The sequence below is a fragment of the Salvelinus sp. IW2-2015 genome, linkage group LG18 (genome assembly GCF_002910315.2).
Source record: "Salvelinus sp. IW2-2015 linkage group LG18, ASM291031v2, whole genome shotgun sequence".
In the NCBI taxonomy this organism is placed as follows: Eukaryota; Metazoa; Chordata; class Actinopteri; order Salmoniformes; family Salmonidae; genus Salvelinus; species Salvelinus sp. IW2-2015.
The window spans coordinates 57860121-57880371 of record NC_036858.1 but is presented as its reverse complement, the minus strand read 5'-3'; the positions used below and the strand labels follow the sequence as shown (position 1 = coordinate 57880371).

The 20251-nt window shown below is 44.3% G+C and overlaps 1 protein-coding gene across 1 annotated transcript in view; it reads left to right on the top strand.

The window, feature by feature from the left end:
- Window positions 1-18932, top strand: part of nploc4 (NPL4 homolog, ubiquitin recognition factor) — a 50093-nt gene extending 31161 nt beyond the window's left edge. Inside the window, exons 13-17 of the mRNA XM_024007493.2 lie at window positions 781-852; window positions 12397-12489; window positions 12878-12994; window positions 15982-16084; window positions 16368-18932. Of these exons, the coding sequence (XP_023863261.1) occupies window positions 781-852; window positions 12397-12489; window positions 12878-12994; window positions 15982-16084; window positions 16368-16531 (549 nt within the window). The 3' untranslated portion in view covers window positions 16532-18932. The remainder of the gene's footprint in view (window positions 1-780; window positions 853-12396; window positions 12490-12877; window positions 12995-15981; window positions 16085-16367) is intronic.
- The last annotated feature ends 1319 nt before the right edge of the window (window positions 18933-20251 follow it).

Genomic DNA, 20251 nt, shown 5'->3' with positions numbered 1-20251 from the left:
AATGCCGACAGATAATTTGTTAGTTCGACGTGGGATCTTTTTGTCTGTAATTAATTATGCGCGAATTGGCTGTGGATATGCCTTTATGTGCCATATTGATATAATAAACCATCATATCGAAGTAAATTTGGAGTCACGTGATGATATGGTGTGATCCTCCCACTACGACTTGGGAAAGCATGCAGTTTATTAGGCTACAGATGAAATAAGTTATCATGAACTTCACAGGGTGGTGAAAGTGCACGGTGATGAGCTTGATGCTCCTTTCTAATAAATATTGAGGGTCTTATTCTGGTGACATGATCGATGCTTGGCTGGCATTTGACAAATTTTAAATTTATATTTCTTTGTCCATAATAATCTCATGTAGGCTATACCCGCACTGTATCTGCCAGCTGTTGGCTAGAGCGCATGTACCAAGACCAGAGTGGACACATTCGCTATATAACGCAACATGTTTAGTGATAAAACTATCAGTTGAAAATGCAAAGGAAACACATTTTTCTATTTTTGTTTACCCCATTTTCTTCCCAATTTCGTGGTATCCAATTGGTAGTGAGTCTTGTCTCATCGCTGCAACTCCCGTACGGACTTGGGAGAGGCGAAGGTCGAGAGCCGTGCATCCTCCGAAACCCAACCAAGCCGCACTGCTTCTTGACACAATACCCACTTAACCCGGAAGCCAGCCGCACCAATGTGTCGGAGGAAACACCGTGCACCTTTTGCTACAGTATTCCTATTTCTCTCTCCATTGATGATTGTTCTTCTCTTCCTCAACAGGACAAAGATAAATTTGGCAACGACATCACATATCTAGCCCGGCCTCTTCCTGTGGAGTACCTTATCATAGACGTGAGTATGATTAAAACATTTTTTGCCAAGGTTTCCGTTAAAACAAGAAGAAAAATTCATAAAATTGCATGTGAATTCATTGTTCCTGCCAGCAACATGGTTAACCATTGCACCCGTACTACTTTCTCAATTTCCTTCTCATTTAACTTCTCAAAGGATTGCCATACAGGACTTCGCTGCTTTCGCTTGCCTTTCTATTCTCCATTTTCCCAACTGTTAATGATGATGATGTAGTGGTGGAGAGTCGACTCCAAAATAATTGATTCCTAAACTCCTTGCACGTCGACTCCCATTTCTGAGTGCTAAGATTTTACTCTTAAGATTCAGTATCGGAACGGTGGAGAATGATTAGTTTCCGTGCTGTATCTCGCAATGGAAGGCTGTATGTCACACTTTCTTGGCTTGCAATGTCTCATAACTTCAATAAAGCATGGCCTATCATCAATGAATAGGCTGGGATATTGAGATTAGCGAGATGCAACACTTGGCTCTCACACAGTCACACACAGTATGTGCACAGGTTCACTTCAAGCTGTTCACAGCTTGGTAGCCAGGGCACCAAAGCAGTGGAAAAGTTGAGCCTTCCGCTTCAACGCTCTTAGTTGTTGCGGATATTGATCCACCAAGCTGTTTACTTTCTGCATCTACGTAAAAAAAAAAAAAAAAGTTTTTCGGTTAGGAATTTTTCCTAATTTGAAACATCCTAATTTCGTTTAAACGTTCACACCCCTAGATTGAACAAAGTCTTGCATATACAGTGCCTTCAGAAAGTATTCACACCTTCACTTTTCCATAATTTGCTGTTACAGCCTGAAGTTAAAGTTGAGATTTTGTCACTGGCCTACACACAATACCCCGTAATGTTAGTGGAATTATGTTTTTAGAAATCTTTACAAATTAATTAAAAATGAAAAGCGGAAATGTGTTCATTCAGTAAGTATTCAAACCCTTTTCTTATGGCAAGCCTGAAATAAGTTCAGGTATACAAATTTGTCTAACAAGTCACATAAATTGCATAGGCTTACTCTGCAATAATAATGTAATTTTTGTTGTTGTTGAAAGACTACCTAATTTCTGTACCACTCACATACAATTATCTGTAAGGTCCCTCAGACGAGCAGTGAATTTATAAATGTATTTATAAACATCAGCAGACGTCACAAAGTGCTTATACAGAAACCCAGTCTAAAACCCCAAACAGCAAGCAATACAGATGTAGAAGCACGGTGGCTAGGGAAAAACTCCCTATAAAGGCAGGAACCTAGGAAGAAACCTAGAGGAACCGGGCTCTGAGGGGTGGACAGTCCTCTTCTGGCTGTGCTGGGTTTGAGATTATAAGAGTACATGGCCGTTAAGGCCCGACCGTTCTTCAAGATGTTTAAACATTCATAGATGACCAGCAGGGTCAAATAATAATTAGTGGTTGTAGAGGGTGCAGCAGGTCAGCACCTCAGGAGTTGTCCATTGGCTTTCAGAGGTTGAGACAACAGGTGCAGGGAGAGATGAAGAGCGGGAACCAGAAGACAGGAGAACTTCACCGGATGGGTGACCCTAGCCCCCCGGCACATAGACTATTGCAGCATAGATAATGGAGGCTGAGACGGGGGGTCAGGGGACCCTGTGGCCATGTCCAACATTACCCTCGGACAGGGCCAACCTGGCAGGATATAACCCCACCCACTTTGCCAAAGCACAGCCCTCACACCACCAGAGTGATATCAACAGACTACCAATTTACTACCCTGAGCCAAGGCTGAGTGTAGCCCACGAATATGTCCACCGTACGAGCCCGAGCAAAACCAGACAGGAAGATCACGTCAGTGACTCAACCCACTCTAGTAGAGTATAGCACTAACTGTGCTAGTGTCAGACTCTACTAAGCTGGCAGGCTGGCTTAACCGCCTGCTGCCTGGCCTACACCCTATCTCCTTGTGGAGCTAGAAGAGTTAGACGGGGCTCTCTGTTGATAGCACCCCTCCAGCTTGGATGGAGTCGGTCACTCCTCAGCAGGCTTGGCCCCAGAAAGTTTTCAACCAGCGATTTAGTTTTTATTTATTTATTTTTATTTAACCTTTATTTAACTAGGCAAGTCAGTTAAGAACAAATTCTTTTTTACATTGATGGCCTAGGAACAGTGGGTAACGGCCTTGTTCAGGGGCAGAACGACAGATTTTTACCTTGTCAGCTCGGGGATTCGATCTAGCACCCTTTCGGTTTCTGGCCCAACATTCTAACCACCTGCCGCCCCAGGTAGCCTAATGTTGTGCGAGTCTGCTGTAGAGCTCATCACTCCCCTTAACTGGAGCCCAGAGACAATTACTCAATGCCAACACGTCTTTCTAGTTGATTTACACGCTGAAGCTATGTTGCCCTTTGTGACCCGTTTCATCCTTACACCGTTGGTGCCAACGTGGATAACAATATCCCTATACCATCTACACTCGCCAGTTTTAGCCTCAGCCAGCACCTTCTTCAGATTAGCTTTTGCGTTGATATCCCTGCCCCCTGGTAAACAGTGTATGATCGCTTTTAAAGTCTAATATTGCGGGCAATGGAGTTTTCAAATTTGTCAGAGCTAATGGTGGGAGGCTTCGGCAGCTCACACCCCGTAACGTGTGGAAGAGACACCTGAGAAGGCTTGTGCTCTGACTCCGTCTCGTTGCTTAGTGGGGAAACCTGGCTAAAAGTTGTATATTGGCTGAATGAGCGACACTGGTTGAGCACGCTGAAAGCATTTCTTTCCAGAAGCCCTGAGGAAGTTGTTCGGCTGCGAGGATTGTGCAGGCGGATTAACACTTACCTGTATTTACTGGTGGCACAGATGCTGTATCATCCTTTCCTACACTTAAATTGCCCTCGCCTAACGATTGCGTCTGAAGGCTAGCTTGCAACTCGGCTATCCTCGCCATAAGGCAATAGTTCTTCTGTATATTATAAGTTCTTCTTCATATACAAGATCCAAGATGGCGTAGCAGTGTAGACGTGTTTGTTTAGTCCTCTCGTGTACGTTTGTATTTTTTTCGTATTTCTTGTATATAATAAAAAAAAAAAATCTATCTCTTTTCGATTTTTAATTCGATTATACCTTCCGGTAACCTACCTCACCCAATGTGATACGGAATCGCTATTATTTTTTACTTTGGAACACATTCAAGAACCCCCATTAGCTAATCAGCTACAAGCTATTTAGCCGCTGCTAGCAGCTTTTACCTTCTGCACAGACACCAAACCTGTTATTAGCCTGGATATTACTCACCAATTTACCAGCATTGGACTGTCTCTCGACAACAACGCCGGATTCCTGCCGTAATCCCTGAGCCACTATTTCTGATCCTCACAGTAGCTTGCAGCTAGCGCCACGAAGCTAGCACCAGTTAGCAAACACAATTCTACAATCACAACCTCTCTTTCGCCATCGCCATCCGGCTTGGATTCTCCGTCGACACGACCACTCTGGTCTGCAGACGAATACCCCATCCGCTGTGCCCTCAACCGGCCTCCGTCTGAGCAGACCCCCTCCGTCTGAGCAGACCCCCCCCGGCTACTAACTTTAAACGCCCGCGTGCTAGCTTAGTGGCGGCTTCCCTGCTCCATCTACGGCTGCCCCCTGGACACTATGATCACTTGGCTACATAGCTGATGCCTGCCGGACTGTCCATTAATTCACGGTACTCCATTCTGTTTATTTGTGTTTTATCTGTCGGCTCTGTGTTTTAACTCAGGCTCTGTGTGTAGTTAATCCGACCCTCTCTGCCTAGTCGTCGCCATTTTTACCTGCTGTTGCTGTGTTAGCTGATAGCTGCTGTTATCTCACCTGTTGTTTTAGCTAGCTCTCCCAATCAAGACCTGCAATCACTTTATGCCTTACTGTATGTCTCTCTCAAATATCAATATGCCTTGTATACTGTTGTTCAGGCTAGTTATCATTGTTTTGGTTTGCAATGGACCCCGTAGTTCCACTCTCCGTACCTCTGATACCTCCTTTGTCCCACCTCCCACACATGCGGTGACCTCACCCATTGAGACCAGCATGTCCAGAGATACAACCTCCTTATCATCACCCAGTGCCTGGCTTGCCTCCGCCTGTACCGTGCCCCACCATACCCATGTCTGCACATTATGCCCAGAATCTATTCTACCACGGCCATAAATCTGCTCCCTTTTATTCCTTGTCCCCAACGCTCTAGGCGACCAGTTTTGATAGCCTTAGCCGCACCCTCATCCACTACTACTCTGTTCCTCGGGTGGAGTGGAGGTAAACCCAGGCCCTGCATGTCCCCAGGCACCCTCATTTGTTGACTTCTTGTGATCGAAAAAAGCCTTGGCCTCATGCATGTCAACATCAGAAGCCTCCTCCCTAAGTTTGTCTTACACCGCTTTAGCACACTCTGCCAACCCTGATGTCCTTGCCGTGTCTGAATCCTGGCTTAGGAAGGCCACCAAAAATCTGAGATTTCCATACCCAACTATAACACTTTCCGTCAAGATAGAACTGCCAAAGGGGGAGGAGTTGCAATCTACTGCAGAGATAGCCTGCAAAGTTCTTCATACTTTCCAGGTCTATGCCCAAAACAGTTCAACTTCTAATTTTAAAAATTAATCTCTCCAGAAATAAGTCTCTCACTGTTGCCGCCTGCTACCGACCCCCCTCAGCTCCCAGCTGTGCCCTGGACACCATCTGTGAATTGATCGCTCCCCATTCTAGCTTCAGAGGTTGTTCTGTTAGGTGACCTAAACTGGGATATGCTTAACACCCCGGCAGTCCTACAATCTAAGCTAGATGCCCTCAATCTCACACAAATCATCAAGGAACCCACCAGGTACAACCCTAAATCCGTAAACATTGGCACCCTAATAGACTATCCTGACCAACTTGCCCTCCAAATACACCTCTGCTGTCTTCAATCAAGATCTCAGCGATCACTGCCTCATTGCCTGTATCCGCTACGGGTCCGCGGTCAAACGACCACCCCTCAACACTGTCAAACGCTCCCTAAAACACTTCTGCGAGCAGGCCTTTCTAATCGACCTGGCCCGGGTACCCTGGAAGGATATTGACCTCATCCCGTCAGTTAGGATGCCTGGTCATTCTTTAAAAGTTACTTCCTCACCATATTAGACAAGCATGCTCCGTTCAAAAAATGCAGAACTAAGAACAGATATAGCCCTTGTTCACTCCAGACCTGACTGCCCTCGACCAGCCACAAAAAACATCCTGTGGCGAACTGCAATAGCATCGAAGAGCCCCGCGATATGCAACTGTTCAGGGAAGTCAGAACAAATACACGCAGGTCAGTCAGGAAAGCAAGGCTAGCTTTCTCAAACAGAAATTTGCATCCTTAGCTCTAACTCCAAAAAGTTCTGGGATAACTGTAAAGTCCAATGAAAACAAGAGCACCTCCTCCCAGCTGCCCACTGCACTGAGGCTTAGGTAACACGGTCACCACCGATTAATCCGTGATAATCGAAAACTTCAACAAGCATTTCTCAATGGCTGGCCATGCCTTCCTCCTGGCGGACTCCAACCTTGGCCAACAGCCCCCCCCCCCTGCTACTCGCCCAAGCCTCCCCAGCTTCACCTTTACCCAAATCCAGATAGCAGATGTTCTGAAAGAGCTGGAAAACCTGGACCCATACAAATCAGCTGGGCTTGACAATCTGGACCCCCTATTTCTGAAACTGTCCGCCGCCATTGTCGCACCCCCTATTACCAGCCTGTTCACAACCTCTCCTTCGTATCATCTGAATCCCCAAAGATTGGAAAGCTGCCGCGGTCATCCCCCTCTTCAAAGGGGAGACACCCTTGGACCAAACGTTTACAGACCTATATCCATCCTGCCCTGCCTATTCTAAGGTCTTCGAAAAGCCAAGTCAACAAACAGATCACTGACCATCTCGAATCCCACCGTACCTTCTCCGCTGTGCAATCCGGTTTCCGAGCCGGTCATGGGTGCACCTCAGCCACGCTCAAGGTACTAAACGATATCATAACCGGCATCGATAAAAGACAGTACTGTGCAGCCGTCTTCATCGACTGGCCAAGGCCTTTGACTCTGTCAATCACCATATTCTTATCGGCAGACTCAGTAGCCTCGGTTTTCTAATGACTGCCTTGCCCTGGTTCACCAACTACTTTGCAGACAGAGTTCAGTGTGTCAAATCGGAGGTCATGTTGTCCGGTCCTCTGGCAGTCTCTATGGGGGTACCACAGGTTCAATTCTCGGGCCGACTCTTTTCTCTGTATACATCAATGATGTTGCTTCTTGCTGCGGGGATTCCCTGATCCACCTCACGCAGACGACACCATTCTAGGCGGGCGGTGGGGGCCGGTGGCGGACGGTCGGGGGTGGGGTGGGAGGTGGGGGGGAGGAGGGGGGGAACGTTGTGGAGGCGGGCGGGGAACGGGCCGGGCGGGGCCGAGGGGGAGGTGGGCGGGTTGGGGTGCGGTCTGTAGGTAGGGTGGGTGGGGGGGAGGGCGGGGGAGGTGGGGGGGGGGTGGGGGTGGGGCAGGCGGGGGGCGGCGCAGGCCCGGGGGGGGGTCGCCAGGGGGGGGGGGGCGTGAGTCGGGGAGGGGTGAGGGAGCGGCTGGGGGCGGGAGGGAGTAGGAGCCGGGCGGGGGAGGGGAGGGGGGAAGGGTGGTGGGGGCGGGGGGGGGGATGCGGGAGGAGAGGGGGAGGGGGGGGGAGCGGAGGGGGGCGGGGAGGGGGGGCGGGGGGGGGGGGGGGGGAGGGGGGATGGGGGGGGGGGGGGGGGAGGGGGGCGGGGATATACTTCGGCCCTTCGCTTCGACACTGTTGCTACTAACTCCAGGAACGAGCTTCAATGCCATGACAACACTTCTTCCGTGTGGCCTGGCCAACTCGCTGTTAACACGCTCAGGTAACACCACAATGCGAGTGGGCTTGTGGGTCAAAGGCCCGGTTGCGCCTTGAGCCTGTCGAACCCCGGGACGCGTGCCGTACGTAGCATCACCACTCGCTGGACGGAGTTCCGCCCTAGAGAGGTATGGGGGACGATCTGATAAGGACGCTAGGTGTCTGGCAGTAGACTGCAAACTCCTCCTTTCCGGACTCATAATGTCAAACATCTGCCAAGTCCAAATCAAATCGTACGAGTGCGGCTTCGTATGTTCGCGAGACAAAGAGCCTCGTCTCTGCATCACGCCGGCAAACTGACCCTAGTAAAACTGTACGTATGCCTATGCCGCGAGTCCTCGAGCTGTCCGGCCGATGGTCACTACAAAATTGCTTCCAAATACTCTACTCAGCAAAACTGAGCGGGGTTGGTATCACCGGGGCGGGAGTTGCCATCCAGGTGTGTTTATCTAAAGGCACCTTATACGAGGCAGCCGCACGGCGACCGGTATGGCCTAGTCGGCTGGGCCGTCGGCTGGACATGTTTCGTCGGTCAATCCCTACCTGGCTCCAGGGTCATTCTAACAAGGCCTATTGCTAAGGGGTAAGAGTGCCGCCTTATCTCAGTTCACTGGTCACGATGGCTACACCCACCCGTAGCACGCGCTCCAGCAGGTGTATCTCACTGATCATCCCTAAAGCCAAAACCTCATTTGGATGCCTTTCCTTCCAGTTCTCTGCTGCCTGCGACTGGAACGAATTGCAAAAATCTCTGAAGTTGGAGACTCATCTCCCTCAACAACTTTAAACATCTGCTATCTGAGCAGCTAACCGATCGCTGCAGCTGTACATAGTCCATCGGTATATAGCCCACCCAATTTACCTACCTCACCCCCCCATACTGCTTTTATTTATTTACTTTTCTGCTCTTTTGCACACCAGTATCTCTTCTTGCACATGATCATCTGATGATTTATCACTCCAGTGTTAATCTGCTAAATTGTAATTATTCGATTTTTTGCCTACCTCCTCATGCCTTTTGCACACATTGTATATAGATTCTCTTTTTTTCTACCATGTTATTGACTTGTTTATTGTTTACTCCATGTGTAACTCTGTGTTGTCTGTTCACACTGCTATGCTTTATCTTGGCCAGGTCGCAGTTGCAAATGAGAACTTGTTCTCAACTAGCCTACCTGGTTAAATAAAGGTGAAATAAAAAAATAAATAAAATACAAATATTAATAGGGCACCTATTGATATATGGGTAAAAAATCAGACATTGAATATCCCTTTGATCAAGTTATTAATTACGCTTTGAATGGTCATTACAGTGATATAGGCGTCTTTCCTGACTCCGTTGAAGGAGAGGAAGCGTTAATGGCTGTGATAGGAGAAAATTGAGGATGGATCAACATTGTAGTTAACTTCTTTGGGGTACCCCCGCTTCTTCTCAATTTCCGCCTAACGACATACCCTAATCTAACTGCCTGTAGCTCAGGCCCAGGAGCAAGGATAGCATATTCTTGGTATCATTTGAAAGGAAACACTCTGAATTTTGTGGAAATGTGAATTGAATGTAGGAGAATATAACACAATAGATCTGGTAGAAGATAATACAAGGAAATAAACATACATTTTCAGTTTTTTTATTGTTGCTGCATCATCTTTCAAATTACCAAGAACATCCAAACATACGGATAGGATGCTGTGGATGATTTGAATGAAGAACATAAGATGGCAACAATAGCTGAGCAAAGTTTTGGACAGATAACTTCAAAAATGAGCGAGCTACATGACATTGAGCATGAAGTCACCCAGGTGTCCCACACAAATGTACCCAAGTGGCCGAATTGGTACAGTGATACATTTTGAAGGAAAGAGCTATATACAAAATACATAAATGCTATTCTAACACACACCAAAAAAAAATATATATATATGAAAATAATAATAAATAAATAATAATAAACAAACAAATAACAAGGGTAACTATTTACACATTTTCTATTTACAATTTTCTATTTACAATATTGTATATTTTATAAATAAATAAATAGATAGATAAATATTGTGAAGACCCTCAGTCCTCTACGCAATATTGTGCTGCTGGTGCCATGGCCCTCTTTCTGCTGTAAAGCAGAGGCTTACTGTGCAGGTGATGGGGCATTTCCTGTGACAAAGGGCACAACGTCTCCTCCCCACTGTGCCCTTTTTGCCCTGAGGCACATTCATGCCTGCAGAGTTGAATCTGGGCAGGTGAACACCACTGGTTGACGGAGCAGAAGGTGCTGCAGTGGACTTGCTGTAGCTAGCAAGCTCCTGGATGAGCAGCTCCCTGAAGGCTAGCTGTGAGATGGGGGGCTGTCTCTATCAATTTCCTCTATAATTTGGGTTAAATCTGTATACCTAGACTTTGTTTTAGCTTTTCCTGATTTATTCGCCATAATTTAAATATATAAACTTGTTGAAAATGCTATRGAATATGTATTGCTATGCGTAACACTCGTGGCTCCGTCAAGTAGGATTTGCAATGGCGAATGAACCTCTTTTACGCCAGAGTTTACGACAAAGGCTGGTCTTCAAACGTATAACCATTACATATTGCCGTTTACCTCAGCTCATTGGCTATCCTCAAAGCTAGATTTCAAGATGATCAGTGGTCATTGGTCCAAAATAGTCAATCAACGATAGACCGGTCCTACCATTGGTGCGCAATGAGGTCATTGATTGGTGTCTTCAAATCGGTTTATTTCGGGCAATACGTCCCGGGAAAAGAGCCATCATGTATGGTTGTGTTAGTAACAACCAGAGGATTGCAATGAAACCAACCATGACTGGATAAATGTTTGTTTAGTGTGTGTATTTACCACAAACGCTTCGTCCAAAGTTGAATGAGAGGGAAATCACGACGCAACCGGTTTACAAATGTTTCGTGTTAGGCTATAAAAATTGATTTTATCAAACAAAARMAACATTCACTGTGTAGTTAGGACACTTGGCATTGCCACCAGAGGAAGATCTTCAATGGTAAGCGATTTATTTTATTGTTATTTCTGACTTTCGTGACGCTAATGCTTGGTTGGAAAATGCTAGTAATACTTGTGTGTGTGGGGCGCCGTCCTCAGAAAATCGCATGTTTGCTTTTGCAGTAAACCTTTTGGAAATCTGACACAGTGGCTGGATTAATAGGACGTTCATCTTTTAAATGATGTAAGATACATGCATTTACAAGAATGTTTAATACAACGAATGGTGTATTTAAAGTGTTAGCTCTCTGCAGTTTCACCGGATGTTGGCCTGGTGGGACGTTAGCGTCTCACCTACCCTAGAGAAGTTAATCTACAATGCTAAACTAATTGACAGTGAAAAGGAAGCCTGTAAAGAGTATAAATATTCCAAAACAATGCTCTAAAGTAATACTGAAAAAAATGTGGCAAAGCAATTCACTTTTTGTCCTGAATACAGTGTTACGTTTGGGGCAAATACAACACATTACTGAATACCTCTCTCCATATTTTCAAGCATAGTGGTGGCTGCATCGTTTTATGGATATTCTTGAAGTTAAGGACTGGGAAGTTTTTCAGAATAAAAAATAAACGTAATGGAGCGAAGCACAGGCAAAATCCTAGAGGAAACCTGGTTCAGTCTGCTTTTCACCAGACACTGGGAGATTAATTCACCTTTCAGCAGGGCAATAACCTAAAACATCAGGCCAAATCATTGGAGTTGCTTACCCTGAAGACAGTAACCATTCCTGAGTTGCCATGTTACAGTTTTGACTTAAATTTTCTTAAATCTATGGCAAAAACTGAAAAAGGTTGTCTGGCAATGATCAACCAATATGAACGCTTGAAGAATTTCCAAAATAACATTTGGCAAGTGTTGCACAATCCAGGTGTGGAGCGCTCTTAGAGACTTACCCAGAAACACTCACAGCTGTAATCGCTGCCAAACGTGATTCAAACATGTATTACCTCAAGGGTTTGAATACTTATGTAAATTAGGTATTTCTGTATTTAATTTTCAATAAATGTGGAAATATTTCTAAAAACATGTTTTCACTTTCATTATTTTTCCCCCCGCAGTAACTCAACAAAATGTGAAATAAGTCGAAGGTTATTAATACTTTCTGAAGGCACTGTAGGTAATTCATCAATGACATGTTGAGATGAGTAGCGGTAGGGCAGGTTTTAGAGTTTAGCATACCTAGCAGGGTCAGTCAACTGAAATAAGCCTCTGTCAATCAATATTATTCCATTTACATGCCTTCCAACTAGCAAGTTCATATACACATGTTGTTTTCAGAACATTTTGGTTGCTGTGTATGTTTACGAACAACTAAATGGTCAAACCGAAACTTTGCCCAATGATGTCAGGATGATGTGTTCCTCTTTCCACAATAATGTCGTAAAATGTTGGCATCTCCATGCCATGCAGCCATACATCTACCACCTCACCCTGGGGTGGTGCTAGCCAATGATGAGCCAGAGAAAATAAAGAGAACTAGATAGACTTGCCAAATATTTATTACCATCTGAGAGCACTTAATTCCTTCTTGTATTCTGTTTTCATATTGACATCTGTTTTCTTGGCTCTACATCTCACTGATGTCAGAGGGAAGGCGCGTGCTCTCAAAGATCTAACTCGTTTCCAGTCAGTCAACTCTTCTTCTTCGCTCTCCATCCAGATAACCACCACGTTCCCCAAGGACCCCCAGTACACCTTCTGCTCCACACAACGCTTCCCCATTGAGAACAGAGACATCCTGGGAGAGACGCAGGTAAACATTATCACACACACACCATTCTCCTCCACACAACGTTTCCCCATAGAGAACAGACACATCCTGGGAGAGACTTGCTCAATAACACACCCACAATAACAAATAAAATGTTATATTTTGTTTGCTTCAGTAGCCAAATAGTGACCTACATACTTCTCTCTGTCTCAGAGCTTTCAGAAGGCTCTGTCATTTCCCCCCGTGACCCTATAACCCTCTTTGGCAACAGCCATAATTTCTGCTATGTTTCAACCTGACCTGATCACATATAACTGTCTGCCAATGAAAATGAATGCTCATGTTTAGAGTCCCTGAGCTATGGGGGGGTTATAGGAAATGATTACTCTCGATCATATTCCATGTTTTCCCCTTTCTGTGTGTGTAACAGGACTTCCACAGTTTAGCTACGTACCTGTCCCAGTGCACCTCCACTGTATTCCTGGACATTGTGTCGGATTTTCACCTACTCATCTTTCTGGTCACCAACGAGGTCATGCCTCTCAGAGTAAGTACTGTAATGCCACTCACTCTTTTCCACACACAAACACTCTCATACAGATTCGCGCGCACACCAAACACTTTCAAGTACAATGTTTTGGTTTGTTGTCACGCTACAAAAGGTTCAGATTATCACCACGTTTGTCCAATGTGGAAGTGGTTAGTGTCGTAGTCGTCAGGATGTTTTTCCTGAGAATGTCTTTGATGGTGGTTAAATACATTACACGCTTTATATAATCACGCTTCTCCATCTGGCAGTCTGACGGATGAATCTGGGTTTGGCGGATGCCACCTGCCCCAATGCATAGTGCCAACGGTACATTTTGGTGGAGGAGGAATAATAGTGTGAGGCTGTTTTTTTTATGGTTCGGGCTAGGCCCCTTAAATCCAGTGAAGGGAAATCTTAACACTACAGCATACACTGACATTCTAGACGATTCTGTGCTTCCAACTTTGTGGCAACATTTTGGGGATGGCCTTATCCTGTTTCAGCATGACAATGCCCTCGTGCACAAAGTGAGGTCCATAGAGCAAGTCCCCGCAGCAATGTTCCAACATCTAGTGGAAAGCCTTCCCAGAAGAGTGGAGGATGTTATAGCAGCAAAGGGGGGACTAGCTTCATTTTAATGCCTATGATTTTGGAATGAAATGTTCGACGAGCAGGCATTCACATACTTTTGGTCATGTAGTGTAGTGTACCTTTACGCACTTTAAAATACAGTGCCTTCCAAAGTATTCATATCCCTTGACTTATTCCACATTTTGTTGTTACAGCCTGAATTCAGGTTGGTGATAAAAACATATATTTCATCCAATCTACTCACAATACCCCCAATACCCCCCAAAGTAAAAACAAGTGTTTATAATTGTTTGCTAATTTATAGAAAATTAAATACAGAAATATCTAACTTACATAAGTATTCACACCCCTGAGTCAATACATGTTTGAATCACTTTTGGCAGCGATTACAGCTTTGAGTCTTTCTGGGTAAGTCTCTAAAGAGCTTTGCACACCTGGATTGTACAATATTTGCACACTGTTCTTTTTAATATTCTTCAAGCTCTGTCAAGTTGGTTGTTGATCATTGCTTGACAGCCATTTCCAAGTCTTGACATACAGTACCAGTCAAAAGTTTGGACACCTGCTCATTCCAGGGTTTTTCTTTATTTTTACTTTTTTCTAAATTGTAGAATAATAGCGAAGACATTAAAACTAGGAAGTAACTCACATGGAATCATGCAGTAACCAAAAAAGTGTTACACAAATTGAAATATATTTGAGATTCTTCGAAGTAGCCACCCTTTGCCTTGATGACAGCTTTGCACACTCTTGGCATTCTCTCAACCAGCTTCATGAGGTAGTCACCTGGAATGCATTTCAATTAGCAGGTGTGCCTTGTTAAAAGGTCATATGTGGAATTTATTTCCTTAATGCGTTTGAGCCAATCAGTTATGTTGTGACATGGTAGGGGTGGTATACAGAAGATAGCCCTATTTGGTAAAAGACCAAGTCCATATTATGGCAAGAACAGCTCAAATAAGAAAAGAGAAATGACAGTCCATTACTTTGAGACCTGAAGGTCTGTCAATCTGGAAAAGTTCAAGAACGTTGAAAGTTTTTTTCAAGTGCAGTCTTATAAACGATCAAGCGCTATGATAAAGCTGGCTCTCATGAGGACCGCCACAGGAAAGGAAGACCCGGAGTTGCCTCTGCTGCAGAGGATACATTCATTAGATTAACTGCACCTCAGATTGCAGCCCAAATAAATTCTTCAGAGTTCAAGTAACAGACACATCTCAACATCAACTGTTCAGAGGAGACTGCGTGAATCAGGTCTTCATGGTCAAATTGCTGCAAAGAAATAACTTCTAAAGGACCCCAATAAGAAGAGACCAAGAAACATGAGCAATGGACATTAGACCGGTGGAAATATGTCTTTGGTCTGATGAGTCCAAATTTGAGATTTTTGGTTCTAACGCTGTGTCTTTGTGAGACGCAGGGTAGGTGAACGGATGATCTCTGCATGTGTGGTTCCCACCGTGAAGCATGGAGGTGATGGTGTGGGGTGCTTTGCTGGTGACACTGTCTGTGATTTATTTAGAATTCAAGGCAAACTTGACCAGCATGGTTACCACGCCATTCTGCAGTGATACACCATCCCAACTGGTTTGTGCTTAGTGGGACTATCATTTGTTTTTCAACAGGACAATGACCCAACACACCTCCAGGCTGTGTAAGGGATAATTGACCAAGAAGGAGCGTGATGGAGTGCTCCATCAGATGACCTGGCCTCCACAATCACCCGACCTCAACCTGTTTAGGATGAGTTGGACCACAGTGGGAAGAAAAAGCATTCAACAAGTGCTCAGCTTATGTGGGAACTCCTTCAAGACTGTTGGAAAAAGCATTCCAGGTGAAGCTGGTTGAGAGAATGCCAAGAGTGTGCAAAGCTGTCATCAAGGCAAAGGGTGGCTACTTTGAAGAATTTCAAAATATATTTAGATTTGTTTAACCTTTAAAAATATATATATATTATTACATGATTCCATATGTGTTATTTCATAGTTTGGATGTCTTCACTATTCTTCTACGGTGTAGAAAATAGTAAAAATAAAGAAAAACCCTTGAAGCTTGTTCAAACTTTTGACTGGTACAGTATATTTTCGAGAGAATTTTTTTAAAGTCAACTGTAATTCATGTTCAACACTGTTATTGCACACAGTGAGTCCATGCTACTTGTGACTTGTTAAGCTAATATTTAGTCCTAAACTTTAGGCTTGTCATAACAAAGGGGTTGAATACTTATTGACTCTTGACATTTCATGTTTTCATTTGTTTTTAATATGAAAACATTTCTAAAAACATATTTTCACTGACATTATGGGGTATTGTAATACATTTTAAATTCAGGTTAACATCACGGAATGTCGAAAGTAAAGGGGTGTGAATACTTTCTGAATGTGCACAACAGAGTTATAATAATCTGTTCATAGGACAGCATTAGTCTGCTGCTGGACGCGGTGAAGACAAAAGACGAGGAGCTGGCTCAGACTTGGAAGAAGTCTGAGCAGTGGGCCACCATCGAGCAGCTGTGCAGTAAGTACCACTGGCCATCAAGGAGTGCGCTGACATGCCTTAGTTGAAATTATTAAATTTCTATAAAAGCCAATCCATCTCTTCTCAACAGCTAAAGTGATGGATGAGTTGAACTTGTCTTGCATTAATTTCAGTAGACCTTTATTGACCACAAAGACCAATTTGGAATCAGCTCATTACATGTATCATTCCTACATACAAAAATAAGTCTGAAAAGTAATCACTGGTAAGAGTCACCTTTCTGTTTTCCCTTACCCCTGACCGCTCTCTCTTCTCTCCTCAGGCACGGAGGGTGGGCAGTCATCTGGCCCTCAGGAGTTTGGTGCCATGGGTGGGGGTCCCTCTACCCCAGCTTCCTCATCAGCCATGTGGTCCTGCCTCCACTGCACCTTCATGAACCAACCAGGCACAGAGCTCTGTGAGATGTGCAGTCTGCCGAGGGGTTAAACCCCATCCCTCCCGTGGCCCCCTGCCCTACTTCTCAAACCCCACCTTTACTACGCTATGTGCAGCCCTGCCCACCTCCCCGCTTCCTTATGCACCAACGACATCATTGCACCAGGATTGGATGCTGCAAGCAGCTGTGTGATTGGATGTCTCCTCCTCTTGGCCCCTCCCCCTGGCCCCCAGTCCCTCCCATCTCAGACTGCTAAGGAATGATAAGCGCAAAATGAAGGCACTCGTTTACAGCAAATGAAATTATGTAACAAAGGTTGACTGTGTGCTCTCAATCCTCTCTCTTTCTCTCTCTCCGCCGTGGCCTCTGACTGAGACCGGCTGGGACATGTTTAGGTAAAAGCACTTTGGCATCAAGTCTTCTTCCCTATTTCTCCCTATGGCCCCTGATATTCTTCCATGACCTGGCTCCCCCAAAAAATTCTGTGCTTCAGGACAACGGCAAAAGAAAGACTCTAGAATTTGGATGTTATATCTCACTCACACTGACCAGTGCCCTCCCCTCTTGCTGTTATGACTTATTCTGGAAATTCTGTTGTGTAAATAATATACATTATTTGAGGAATGATTGATGCTGTTTATTTAATTACATTTCATTCCTGGTTGTAGCTACAGTATATATCTGGACTTTTGAATCAGTTTGGGTCAGTTTTGCGCCGTCAGATGCTACAGTTCTTGTAGAACTCATCCTCCCTTACAGTTATAAGACAGTGACGGTCTATCTATAAGATCTCTTCATTGGCCCAAGCTTAGAGACGTTAAATTTATCTATCATACACAGTCTCATAAGTCTAACCTCTTTATTTAGTGTTTTCTATTGCAGGAGTGATGTTTGTTCTCGGTTGCTTAGGCTTTTCCCCTTGGTTGATGCCCTGCCCTCAGGAGTAAGTTTGGGAGATGGCCTTTTGGGTTATATTTCTCATTTGAATTGGAACTATCGTACATGCTCAGTATTTGTTATATCTCCAGTTGAAGCTTATACTGTATAGTAGACCATGCCTGTTTTGATGGCAGCTTTGAGATGCTTACTTACTGGGTTAGCTACCGACACTGTATCTCTCCCTCTTTCTCGCCTTAGCTTTTTCTTGCCTCTGTTGTCCTCTTTCGACTGGTGCCAGTCCAGAGGGGCCAGGGCGTAGAGAATGGGTAATATCTTCTCTGACGGGCCCCCTTTGTTCTCCATCACTCTGCCTTCAAAGACTCCATAGGTCACAGGTCAACGTAGTGAGAGAGAAAGATACCTTAATGGTCCATGCCTTCCAGCAGGCCAATGTGCTGTGCACCTGGGATGGAGAGGAAGAAAGATTGCCAAGAAGGGGGGAGAGGGCAGGCAGTGTTGCGCGCTGGGTGTGTGTGCTTCTTTTACATAGAACTAATATTTCCCTCCACTAAAAGCTGAAAAACTGAACTCATTCCATCGGTAGTAATTGGATGTCAAATAACTGATGTCCACCGCACAATCAATTCAGTAGGGAATGTTTCCCCTTCTCATGCCCCCTTTTTGAGATACAGATTACAGTGATCCAGGTATACTATAATGTCTATAATGAGAATATGAATGGGTTAGCGGGTATCATTGACCTTCCACATGAGCACTTATTCCACAAGAGCTCTGTGTCAACACTGGGGGGTTGTGTGTTACTTCACATATATCGCTGATTCAAGGTATTCAGCTTTATATGCTTGAAATAAAGTGCTCAAACCTTTACACTGCTATTTTGATGGCATTAAACTAAGTCATTGGTTTGATTTTCTTTTTTGGTTTGATTTTACTCTAATTTGACATTGTAGAAGTCAGATTTAGTCCAACAGATACCTCAACATTTTCCAGCCTTCAAGTATTTCCTGAAGAGGGGCTTTATTCAAAATACGTAGCGAGTGTCCAAGAGGTTGGGCCTGTCACTTGAATTTTTCATCCATTTTGGGGCTGCTATCAGGAAATTGTCATTTTAAGTTAAAAGGAGGGGGTTGGCAGTCATAGCTTTCAAATTATGCTATTTATAAAGATTTTTTTTTATAAGAGCTTAGAAGTAATTTTCATTGAAGTGAGTATATATTTTTTGTTTGTAGATTAATTTGAGAATGCTTTAAGGTTATTTTTGCCTGTTTCTATCCCTTTCCCTCTGAGTTCTTGCAAAAGAAGATCTGCTGATGCCATGCTAACGGATTGACGAACAGTACATAACACATGTCCTAGCTCTGGTACAGGGGGTTACATATGGCTTGCTGATGAAGCCGCACTTAATGCCCTGAACCAGAGCTACAAAAGTCCCAACTTCCCGCTCAGAGCTGAAGAATTGGACTCGGAAAGAAAGTTATATGATACTGTACACCTGGATTTAAATTTTCAATATCAAAAATACCAGTAAAACAATAAAAATAATTCCTATCAGTGGAGCAGCGTTTTATTTTGTTTCATCCTAAAGAAAACCTGATATGGTTTCTTCATAACTGTACTTTACAGTTAATTTTGCCCTCTTAGCACAGTGGTTTTAAGGTTGGGGCCTATTTAAAAGGCCATATGGTGCGTGGCCTCAGAATGCATGTGTACTCTGAAGCACAGTGTGCCACCATTGCTCCCGAGTGGCGCAGTGATCTAAGGCACTGCATCTCAGTTCGAATCCAGGCTGTATCACATCCAGCCGTGATTGGGAGTCCCATAGGGTGGCGCACAATTGGCCCAGCATCGTCCGGGTTTGGCCGTGGTAGGCTGTCATTGTGGCAGGTAGCCTAGTGGTTAGAGCGTTGGACTTGTAACCGAAAGGTTGCAAGATCGAGTCCCCAAGCTGACAAGGTAAAAATCTGTCGTTCTTCCCCTGAACAAGGCAGTTAACCCACTGTTCCTAGGCCGTCACTGTAAATAAGAATTTATTCTTATTAACTGACTTGCCTAGTTAAATAAAAAAACTCTTTCCCCATATTTGCTTTTGGTGGAGCTCTGGCTTCTTTTGAAGTCTTTACAAATTGGTTTTTTTCTGATTTGTGTTATTTTGTTCTCAACTGGTCCCTGTATTTGTTATTTTCTTTGATGCTATAGGCATATCTGGTGGTACTAAAAACACTTTACTGGTGATATACAAATGATACTGAACAAAAATATAAACGCAATATGCAACAATTTTAAAGATTTTACTGAGTAACAATTCATATAAGGAAATCAGCCAATTGAAATAAATTAATTAGTGCCATATCTATGGATTGCACATGACTGGGAATACAGATACCGTAAGAAAAAGGTAGGGTTGTGGATCAGAGAACCAGTATTTGGTGTGACCATTTTCTTTCCCAAAGAGTTGATCAGGCTATTGATTGTAGCTTGTGGAATGTTGTCCCACTCTTCAATGGCTGTGCGTAGTTGCTAGATGCTTGCGGGAACTGGAATACACTGTCGTACACGTCGATCCAGAGCCTGCCGGGAAAAAAACTCACCAGACATGTCACCAGTTGAGCATGCAGGCCATGGAAGAGCTGGGCCATTTTCAGCTTCCGGGAATTGTGTATAGATCCTTGAGACATGGGGCCATGAATTATGCTGAAACATGAGGTGAGGGCAGCGAATTAATGGCATGACAATGGGCCTTAGGATCTTGTCACGGTATCTCTGCATTCAAATTGCCATCAGAAAAATAAAATTGTGGTTGTATGTAGCTTATACCAGCTCATAACATAACCCCACTGCCACCATGGGGCACTCTGTTCACAACCTTGACA